The sequence below is a fragment of the Nycticebus coucang genome, chromosome 3, assembly GCF_027406575.1.
Source record: "Nycticebus coucang isolate mNycCou1 chromosome 3, mNycCou1.pri, whole genome shotgun sequence".
NCBI lineage: Eukaryota > Metazoa > Chordata > Mammalia > Primates > Lorisidae > Nycticebus > Nycticebus coucang.
In genome coordinates, this window is record NC_069782.1 from 68513979 (window position 1) to 68525988 (window position 12010).

Sequence of the window (12010 nt, forward strand, 5' to 3'; positions counted from 1 at the left end):
AAATGCCCCTGGGGAAAGGCTGAATGTGACAATTCAATTCTTAAGGAGAGAGGACAGGAAAATCCCCTAATGGAGACCAGATTCACACACAGAATATGGAAATTAACATCTGGTAGAAGGAAGATTACCAGAGGCCAGAGCATTTAGGGTGGACAAGGGTGGTAGGGAAATGTTAGTTAAATGATACCAAATTATAGTTAGATATGAGAAATAGGCTCAAGGCATCTAATGTACAGCATGGTGACTCCAATTAATGACGATATAAAAAATGCTGAGGTAGTACATGTTGCACGATCTCAACAGAGAAATAATGACCATGGGAAATAATGCAAATGTTAGCTAGATTTAATTGTTCCACTATGTACATATACTTTAAAAGATTATATTGTATAGGAATAAGTCTTATAATTTTCTCTACCAACTTAAATTTTTTATAAAGGAAATTAACTTCTTGACTGTGGATTATAAATGATTACAGTTCTGACAAGTTAGTAATACAAGCATGTATCTTATTCTCTCTCTTGCTGTCTCTCTCTTTCTTTTTCTCTCTCTCAATAGTCACAACAACTGGATGGAACCGGAAATGATACACAGATCTCAGAATTTCTTCTTCTGGGATTCTCAGTGGAACCAGAATTGCAGCCCATCCTATTTGGGGTGTTCCTGATCATGTACTTGGTCACCGTGCTTGTAAACCTATCCATCATTTTGGCCACAGTCTCAGATTCCCACCTCCACATCCCCATGTATTTCTTCCTCTCCAACCTGTCCTTTGTGGACATCTGTTTTGTTTCTACCACTGTCCCAAAGATGCTGATGAATATGCAGACACAGAGCAAAGTCATGTCCTACGCAGGCTGCATCACCCAGATGTACTTTTTCATACTCTATGTAGGGTTGGACAGCTTCCTCCTGACGGTGATGGCCTATGACCGGTTTGTGGCCATCTGTCACCCCCTGCACTACATGGTCATCATGAACCCCAAGCTCTGTGGACTGCTGGTTCTGACATCCTGGATCATGAGTGCTGTGAATGCCTTGTTACAAAATTTAATGGTGTCACAGCTGACCTTCTGTACAGAGTTGGAAATCCCTCACTTTTTCTGTGAACTTAATAACATAATCCACCTGGCCTGTTCTGACACCTTTTTTATTGACATGGTGATGTATTTTTCAGCTATACTGCTGGGTGGTGGTTCCCTGATTGGGATCCTTTATTCTTACTCTAAAATAGTTTCCTCTATATGTGCCATCTCCTCAGCTCAGGGGAAGTATAAAGCATTTTCTACCTGCTCATCTCACCTCTCAGTTGTATGCTTATTTTATTGCACAATTTTAGGAGTATACCTCAGTTCTGCTGCTACCCACAACTCACACTCCAGTACAACAGCCTCAGTGATGTACACGGTAGTCACCCCCATGCTGAACCCCTTCATCTACAGTCTGAGGAATAAAGACATAAAGAGGGCTCTGAAAAAGATTCTTTGAAGGAAGAACTAAAGAGTCATTTTTCAATAAGTGCCTATGATTTCATAGCTCTAAGCCTCAGACCCCAAAATTGTGATTCATTAATCAAATTGTAGAAGGGGAAGTTTCTACTTCTATTTATATCTTGGAGTTTCAATTCCATTGATTTCAACTGCCCTGCAGAATTTTTAATTTAAAAATTAAAAAATATTTTTTAAAGCTCTACTCTCTCAGATCCAACAAATTTTTTACTCTGTCATTTTCACACATTTCCAAAGGTATTCTCAAGCCAGTCTCAGAAAAAAATTAGAAATTCCTATTTATCTCCTAAATTCCTATTACTGAGCTGTAATACCTCTAGAGAATCAAGTACACTTTGGAATTGTATGTTTCTTATATAGTTTTATTGTTGTTGAATGCCTATAATCACATATTTTCTCTTCTGAGTCCATCATTCATTTCTCCATCACTATCCTGTTCTTCCTGATAATTTAAACTATAACACAGCCTTCTATAGCTCATCATAATATTCTATTTTCCTCAGTAAGTTCCTGGCCTTTGTTTAGTTCTGTGTCCACAGTTTGCTTCTTGAAGACATGTTGCCAGTACACTCTACACAGAAAGACAAATTTACGTGATTTACATGATTCAATTGACTTTATTAGGCTTTACACTCACCGATTACTGTAAATATAAGGTAGTATAATTTTCAGCCATCCCTTGAATTAATATTGTTTTTTTTTTTCCTGGTGTGCGCTCACCCACTGAAGCACAGAGTAGTCTTGGTGTTAATACTATTTTTTTCTTGGTGCGCATTCACCCACTGAAGTATAGAGTCTTGGTGTCAATACTGGGTTGTTGTTTTTTTATTTTATTATTATTTTTTTTTTTTTTTGCAATTTTTGGCCAGGGCTCGGTTTGAACCCACCACCTCCGTCATATGGGGCCAGCACCCTACCCCTTTGAGCCACAAGCGCCGCCTCAATACTGTTTTTTGCCTGGTGCGCACTCACCCACTGAAGCACAGATTCTTGGTGGCCATGTCTAATGAGGCTTGTTGTTTCGAGTAAAGCCCTTAGTGTCAGTGTCAGGGTCTATATTATTCCATTGTATCATCTTGCTGGTTCTGCTTAAAATTTTCCAATTCTAAGTACAAATGTAATGCCTTCCATTCTAACAAATATGTCCTCCCTTTGTAAAATTGCGTCACAATCATTAAAGTGCAGGTAAGTGAACGATTTGTTATCTATTGCTTCATCTCTTTTATACTCTAAACACTCTTTAACATTTATAATAAAAGGATGGCTCACATAAGAGCTTCAATTTCTGCCTTCCATTGCCTCTCAAAATAGAGAGTTATGCACCAGGGTCACAATTTATTCCTGAAATACCATTTGTATGCTTTCAATCTGTCCTGGTTACCTAGAAGAGAATCACAAAAGTGGCCTCATTTTAATAAAGTTACCTAAAATAAGCATAAATCATGAATGCTGCCTTGAATCTCAGAATAAATGCCAAATGTAAGAGGCATCAGATTATTCTGAATGAACTCAGCTCTGTTTGCATTCAATTTTGCATAAGCAAGTGACTGCTGCATAAAAACTTTAACATAGTTGTGTCTTTTACAGTTTGTCATAGCATTTCATTTTCCTCAATCCTGAACTGTTCAGTTCTGTGTCCACAGAGCCTGCCATATTTCCTTGTCAACAATAGGAATAAAAAGTCATCCTAATAGTAAATTGTGCAAGTCACCCCCTGTTTTGTTAATCACACAGGAGTTAGAGAACTTTTCACGTTGATGTTGAGCACGTATGAATCTCAAAGGAGACAAACCTATTCAGTCAATAAAACTATTCATATCTAGTTATTTCAGGGAAGTTCATAATTAAGTGAAAAATAAACACCTACCTGGGATAGGAACACAAATGCAAGCATTCCATACTGCTATGACATTAATGTTTATGAATTTTATACTCTAGACTTGCTACAAAGAAAATAAGAGTTCCTTGAAGAGTTGAAGGAGTTCCTACTAGAGTTAGAAGAATAATCTGATTCAGCAAGGAACATCAGGTCTATAGATATAGCCAAGCGTGGAAGATAGTATAATTTTTAGACACTTACCAGAGTCTAAAAATTCTTATTGGAACTATCTGCAGCCAGCATAAGGACTCCTGTTCTCTAGAAAGTCCATGAAGGGCGATAGTGGTGCTGTATATGAACTCAAATCTTATACTGGATCCCCAAAAAACTCTCAGTTTTCACCACGATGTTGACATTTAACAGTGACAATTTAAAGTGTTTTCTCTGTACTCAATTTGCAAGTAAAAATTAGCATAGAATAGCTCTTTGAGTATTCTCCAAACTTCTTTCCAAAAAGGATGTATTAGCTTGCGTTCCCACCAGCAGTGTAGAATTGTTCCCTTCTCTCCACATCCACACCAACATCTATAGTTTGGGGATTTTGTGATGTGGGCTAATCTTACTGGAGTTAGATGATATCTCAAAGTGGTTTTGATTTGCATTTCTCTGATGATTAAGATAATGAGCATTTTTTCATGTGTTTGTAGGCCATGCACTTGTCTTCTTCAGAGAAGTTTCTGTTCAAGTCTCTTGCCCACATAGAAATGGGATTATTTGTTCTTTTCTTTTTGATTAGTTTGAATTATCTGTGGATTCTAGTTATCAGACCTTTGTTGGAAACATAACCTGAAAAAATCTTCTCCCATTCTGAAGGCTGTATGTTTGCTTTACTCTACCGTTTGATACTGCAATTCCTCTACTAGATATATACCCAGACAATCAAAAATCATTTTACAACAAAGACATTTGCACCAGAAGGTTTATTGCAGCCCAAATTGTAATTTCCAAGACATGGAAACAGCCCAAGTGCTCATCAACCTGTGAATGGGTTAACAAAGTGTGGTATATGTATACCATGGAATACTATGTAGCCATAAAAAAGATAAAAACTTCACATCTTTTTGTTTACCTGGATGGAGCTAGAACATAATCTTCTTAGTAAAGTATCTCAAGAATGGGGCGGGGGGGGGAAGTATCCAATGTACTTACTGCTACTGTGAAATCAATATATAATCACCTTCACATTCAAATGAATGGTAAAACATAACTATAGTCCAGAAAGTAGGAGAGAAGAAGAGGGAGAGGGGAAGGGAGGGGAGAGGTGAGAGGAGGGAGGGTATTTGGAGGGACCTCACCTAACGTACATAATATAATGGTAAATTTCAAAACTATTAAGAAAAGAGTATAATTGTCTTACCACAACAAATAAGTAAGCAAGGTGATAGATGTGTTAATCAATTTGATGTAAGCATTTCACATTGTATATCAAATCAGTATCCAAAAGGAGATATCATCTTACAATCAGAATAGCTATTAAAAAGTCAAAAAAAAATAGGGTGGCACCTGTGGCTCAAAGGAGTACGGTGCCAGCCCCATATACCAGAGGTGGCAGGCTCAAACCCGGCCTTGTCCAAAAAAAATACAAGTTGGTGAGGATGAAGAGGAAAATCAACGCTATATATTCCTATATGCTGTTGGTGGGGATGTAAACTAGTAAAGTCATTATGGAAAACAATATGGATATTTTTCAAAAAACTAAAGGAGGGATAAATTCAAGAGCATTTGTACCACATGGCGACTGTATTATCTGATGCTATATTGTATTCTTTAAAATGCTAAGACCAGGGGTCCTCAAACTATGGCCCACGGGCCACATGTGGCCCACCAAAGACATTTATCCAGCCCACCAGGTGTTTTTGCCACAGCTACCTGTCCTATTATCAGCCGACTCATCCCGGTCCGCTGGGTGTTTTTGCCACCCTGCCTGTCCTGCTTAGCAGCCAACTTGTCCTGGGCCGCAGTGTGCATGTGTGGAATGTGCGCCAACTCTCTGACTCCACTCCTTCTCTCTCTTTCTCCCTGCCCCTCCTTCTCTCTGTCTCTTCCCACCAGGTGTTTTTGCCATCCTGCTTAGCAGTCCACTCATCCCGGCCTCCAGGGCGCATGTATGGAATGTGCCCCTCACTATCCAACTCCCCTCCTACTCTCCGACTCCCCTCCTTCTCTCTGTCTCTCAACTCCTCCTCTCAGTCTCTGGTGTAATCAGAGGAGTCACCAGGTTGCCTGTGCAGAGCCTGCTGCTGCCTAAGGACTGAGGTAAGAACAAGTTAGGATTTTTTTTTTTTTGAAGTTAGGTAGGAGGTCTATTTTTTTTTATTTTGCAGTTAGTAGGGCCTTTATTTGTGGTTAAGGGGGGCCTTTTTTTCTGAAGTTAGGAGGTCCTTTTCTTTGCAGATGGGGGCACCTTTTTTTGAAGTTAGAAGAGCTTTTTTTTTTGAAGTTAGGAGAGCCTTTTTTTTTTAAGTTGGTTAGTTGGTTGGGGGTGATTTCTAGGGGAGTTGCATCACAGTGATAATGCAAATAGTTAGTGCTCAGTGCTAATGCAAATTGTAGTGCTCAGAGGTAATGATAATTGTAAGTGCTCAGTATTAATGCAAATTGTCAGCAGTCAGTGTTAATGCAAATGGTCAGTGCTCAGTGTTATCACAAATGGTCAGCGGCCAGTGTTATTGCAAATGGTCAGTGCTCAGTGTTATCACCTGGGGGCCCCAAACTGGTAATCTGCCTAGGGCCCCATGGGAACTTAATTCAGCTCTGCAGACAGCCGAGGAGTAGGAAACCCAATTTAATTGACAGTAAGTGCATTTATATTCTGATTGCTATGCAGTTCTGTATAATGTTGTATGTTGTGTGCTGTGTAAGCCCGGGTTCACACTGTTGTGATCTCTGAGTAGTGTGAGTTCAGCCATATGCTTGTATGGCTGAACTTGCGTTAGACTGCTCACCCATGTGATCAGATTCCTGTGCAAGTTCACAGATTGCAGTGTGGTTTGCACAGGGTAGTGTGAACTGGATAGGTGGTGGAGGAACCGGCTCTGTAATTGTGCCTGTTCCTGCACTGCACCAGTGTGAGCCTGAGGTAAAAGAGGAGTTCCACCATATAGGCACTGGCAAGGCTGAAATGATGTGGACTGGCAAGGCTGCATTGATGGGCACTGATCAGACTGCATTGACAGGCAGTGCAGTCTATATGTCTCTGTGTGGGCAAAGTTATTGCTGGTATATTGTTTTTGGAGCACTGTGTATATATATATATTGGTATTTTATTAATAGCAATTTGGAATCCCTAGGAAACAATGATATCAAGAAAGAGAAAAATTGACTCAGAGTGTAGGATATTCAAAGAACAGTGGACTTATGATTACTTTTTCATGCAGTACAAGGAAAGAGCTTTGTGTTTGATATGCCAGAATATAGTGTCCGAGTTCAAAGAATACAATTTGCATCGACACTATCAAACTCAACATAAAGATAAATATGATTGTTTGGTCGGAGAAGTGAGAAAAGATAAAATATTAAAAACTGAAATATACATTGACAACTCAGCAAAATACTTTTGTGAAACAGAAACAGCTAAATACTTCATCACTGTGAGCAAGTTTTCAAGTTGCCAAGCTAATAGCGCATAGTGGCAGACCATTCGTGGAGGGAGAATTTGTTAAAGAATGCCTTCTTTGCCAAAGAGATGTGTCCAGAGAAGGCCGATTTATTTAGTACAGTGAGTCTTTCAGGACTCTCAATTAAATGAAGGATTGAAGAAATGGGAGAGAATTTGCATCAGCATTTTCGAAACTCTGCAAAAAAACTTTTCTATTTTTCCTTGGCACTCAACGAAAATAATGATGTTTGTGATGCTGCACAACTTCTAATTTTTATTCGTGGGACGAATGACTATTTCAAAGTCACAGAAGATCTTGCTGCACTGCAAAGCATCAAAGAAACAACTACAGGAAAGGATATCTATGCAAAGGTTTGCCAAACTGTGAATAGTTTGGAGCTGGACTGGGCAAAAATAGCCAGCGTGACAACTGATGGTGCTCCTAGCATGGTGGGATCTAAGAAAGGAGTAATTGCTCACATTAAACAAGAGATGGACAAACATAACCATTCTTATCCAATAGCCATACACTGCCTCATCCACCAACAAGCATTGTGTAGTAAATCACTGAAGTGGGATTCTGTTATGAAAACTGTGGTATCTTGTGTTAACTTCATTAGAGGTAATGCACTAAACCACAGACAATTTCAGGAATTTCTGTCTGAGCTAAATGTTGCCTGTGAAGATGTTCCGTACCACACAAAAGTCTGTTGGCTGAGTCGAGGAAGAGTTTTGAAACATTTCTATGGCTTACTTCCACAGCTTACAGCTTTTCTGCTTTCAAAAAACAAAGAAGTACCAGAGCTCAATGATGCAGAATGGAAATGGCACCTTGCCTTTCTGACAGATGTAACAGAGCTACTCAACAGTTTCAATGTGCAACTTCAAGGAAAGGGGAAGCTCATCTGTGATATGCAATCACATGTGAAAGCATTTGTAGGCCTCTTCATCAAACAAGTGAAGGAGGAAAATTCTGCCATCTCCCCACAACTCAAAATCTGTTAGCAGAAAATTCATTGGTTGCATTCCCAAATAAAACATGTGGATTCACTGGAAAAGTTGCAAAAGGAGTTCCAATTTAGATTTAAAGAGCTTCATCTCCACAAACAGGACATACAGCTTTTCCATGACCCATTTTCTATTGACATTGAAAATGTGGGTACGGTTTACCAAATGGAATTGGCTGAACTGCAGAATTGTGACTCTCTGAAAGACACATTCAAGTCAAGCAGCCTTCCTAATTTCTATGCATCTCTCCCCTCTGAGACATATCCTAATCTCAGGAACCATGCACTCAAAATAAAAACCATCTTTGGCAGCACTTATGTCTGTGAACAGACTTTTTCCAGTATGAAACATCTGAAATCTCCAAGCAGATCTAGACTAACTGATGCACACTTGCGTCACTTGTTACAACTAACAGTGACAAATATGGAACAGGACATTGACCATCTCATTAGCCAAAAGCAGACCCATAGTTCCCATTGAAATACTGGTAAGTTTGTTGATTTAACTTTACTTGTTCTTCATTTTAAATATTGTATTTGTTCCCATTTTGTTTTTTTACTTCAAAATAAGATATGTGCAGTGTGCATAGGAATTTGTTCATAGCTGTTTTTTTTTAAACTATTCTGGCCCTCCAATGGTCTGAGGGACAGTGAACTGGCCCCCTATTTAAAAAGTTTGAGTACCCTGGCTAAGACAGTCAATGTTAAATGTCCCACAAAGGTAATAGCTATGTGAGGTAATGCATATATTAACCAGCTACACTTATACATTCTATAATATATATATACTTTTCAAAATATCGTATTGCACATGGTAAATACATACAATTATATCTGTCAACTTAGATAGGTTTTAAAAAACTAAAGATAAATTTTATAAGATACTAATGTCAGCAAAATTTGCCTAAAAATGTTATAAATGTGTTTCTTAGAATTACCAAATATTTTATAAATGAAGAATTAAATGACACTTCTTAACCTATGTCATAAATATGAAATTTCTTTTCTTTTTTTACTTTTTTTTGGCAAAAACATGATGAAACCAGGTGATGTGATATCCATGTTTTTCTATCAGGAGAACACAATTCACTCCCTACTGAAAAGGGAAATAACATTTCTCTGTAGATAGCAAGGGCTGTAGATAGCATTAGAAACCAATGCTTTGGAGACTCAAGGATCCTAATCATGACAAGGTCCTCAGTCTATACTGAGTGTTTTATTCTTTTTATTAGATTATAATTGTGTACATTACCGCCTTTATGGGGTACAAGGTGCTGATTTTATATACAATTTTGAATGTTTACATAAACTGGTTCACATAGCATTCCCCTCACTTATTTAATTGTTGTATTTAGACATTTATAAATACATTTATGTAAAATGTATTTATACATTTATATTTGACATTCACCCTTGCGATATGTATACTGAGTGTTTTAGAGAAAATTTTAACTCAGGTTTGCAATGAGCTGTTTGGATTTCAGGAAAGCAGAAAGGCAGGAAGTCCATAGAGAAGGACTAATAACAACTAAATTCACCACATGTTAATAGGTAACTTGGGAATACAGAATATAGGGGGAAAAGTTTCTTTTGCTGCAGAGCAACATCCCACAGGGAAATGACGTGGTCATGGTAGCATTAACAAGACAGAAATGTGCATATGCAGCAGATAATCAAAGCTGCCAATACCTCCTCTGCTGCTGAGATCTTTTTTAGAAAATCCATCCTGGTGAGTCCAAGAGCTCAGTGGGTATGGTAAGAAAGGGTCAGGCAGAATGAAAATCATGAACATGTACCTGAGCTCACCTGAGAGCCAATTTAGCTTAGTCTAGAGTGGAGAGAATGCTATTGTTTTCTTGGCTTGCTTGCATGATTCATGTATCAATTTAAGTTACTGAAAGAGAAGCCATGCAATGTGACTGTTGACAATAAGTAATGTTTATGGAAGTCCGATTAGGGGAGGAAATTCAGGCTTTAAAATGGTCCCAGTAAAGCTAAAACATTTGCCCAATAATTGGGAGAAAAGAAATAGAGTATTAACTGTGGAAGGATGTAAACTGAAGTCAGGGCATTTCTTTTTTATATTAAGAAGGGGCATATTTGAGTAGCTTTCCATATTGATGGGAAAGACCCAGACCAATGAATTATTTCCAAATATTACATGACAACATGACAATATTACATGACATGCTCATGTGTTTAGACATTTATACTCTAATTTTGCAGCATCTCCTCTCATTCTAGCCAATCAAATGAAATTAAAATTTGTTCAGGTGAAAAGAGATACATACAAATGACCTTGAGTCTGCATTCATTTTCCTATCAGTGAGGTTAAATTTATATGTGTGTGTTAAACATTTACCACTCTCTTGAAAACTATGCATGTTGTTTGCTCTAAAAACTTTAGAGTGTTTTTATTTCAGTGTTAGATTCTGTTTTTTAAAACAGAAAATTGGAGTTTTCACCAATTTTGGCATTTATCATTTAGTTCTTTTATGTAGATATCAATGTCTTTGGAGGAAATGCATGAAATTTGATAAATATTTTATAGCCAAATCCATCTATTTATCATATAATATACTCCACATGGCTTCATAAATGTAGAAAGCTCTTTGCATTGTTTTGCTAAATAAAATGCCTTTTATCTATTCATTTCCAACTCACTTTCATACCTCTTTATTCCTTTCTGTGCCTTTTGGATTTCTATATTCAATCTGTTTCCGTAAGTTGCATCCCCTTTGGCCATCATCTCTAAATCATTCTTTAACAACTGACTACACCCTTATCTCTCTCACGGTGCCCATTTGTTGGGAAGCTGTTACTCAGACGTCATCTTGCTCTCACATCTAAAGGTCATTTTTTAAATCTTGAATTAGTGAGGCATTTTGATATGACTCCACCACCATATCTTTATGTACAGCTTTTTCAGATTTCCATTCTATGTTGTTTCATAGACTTCTTTGGAAATCACTATACATTACCTAACTGAATTTTCACTTATATGCTTTGCTCCAAAAGATCAACCTTCTCTTCCTATACGATGCACACATATACTTTCACACGTGTTTATGCAAAGGCATGAGTAGTACCCTATTCATATCACAAATGCTCTTTGTATGTCAGTGTAGTTTTTCGCTTGTTTTCTTCTTTATTTCCTATTACATAAATGCCACAAAAATATTGTGGAATTTTTTAATATAAAGAGGCATCTCTCACCAGGGTTGATTTTGTCTGCCAAGGAACAATGAACAAAGATATGTTTTTCAATGTTCCTTGGAGAAGGATCAGCAGAGGACAGGAATGCAGATAAACGTAATAAAATGTACAGCACAGATCCCACAATAAAAGATCCTTCCCAAAATTTCAGGGGTGTTACAACTGAGAAACTTAAATTTAAGGAATAGCTGTATGTTTAATATTTATATCTGTATCTAGATGTTTTCCCAAGATCTTGTAACATTTCCAATTTCTGCAGCAAAAGTGGAGTGTACCCATTTGCCACCTGTTGAAACATTCTGTCCACCCTCAGTGTGGGAGCCTTTTAAGTTTTTTCCCAGGCTGATGAGCTTGAAAGAAATTTCTTAGAGTCTTCAACTATTGCCGGGTTTGAACAGAGATTCATATATGTGATTGCCATTTTGATTTGATTATTATTATATATCCATTTGTCTGTAGTGATCACCATTACAAATGCTTCTCACAGACTATTGTTTTTTCATTGATTTTTAAGGCAATGTTTTTGGTCATAAAACGTTTTAAATTTTATTTAGGTAAATCTATGTTCATTTTATTTCTTTACCTGCCTTAAGTTGGTTTGCCTACGTGAAAATTTTATATGTAGTTTTGTGGAAGTTCCTCTAATATGTCCCACACTGACATCTATAGCCTGCTAATTTGTGGTAAGTTTGAGATAAGAGCCACACTTTATTGTCTTCCAAGTAGACAGCCAGTGATGCCAGCTTTTATTCAACAAGCCAGCCTTTTCCAACCAAAATGAAATACAATGTTCGTATATGCC

The 12010-nt window shown here is 37.6% G+C and overlaps 1 protein-coding gene across 1 annotated transcript; it reads left to right on the forward strand.

Moving 5' to 3' along the window:
* The first annotated feature begins 573 nt into the window (after positions 1 to 573).
* LOC128581625 (olfactory receptor 7A10-like) lies at positions 574 to 1488 on the forward strand. The gene has a single exon (XM_053584708.1). The coding sequence runs from the start codon at positions 670 to 672 to the stop codon at positions 1486 to 1488; it is 819 nt and encodes a 272-aa protein (XP_053440683.1). The 5' UTR covers positions 574 to 669.
* The last annotated feature ends 10522 nt before the right edge of the window (positions 1489 to 12010 follow it).

Excerpts from the sequence above, each read along its gene's own strand:
- LOC128581625 (XM_053584708.1), top strand. The coding sequence starts at position 670 with ATGTACTTGGTCACCGTGCTTGTAAACCTATCCATCATTTTGGCCACA.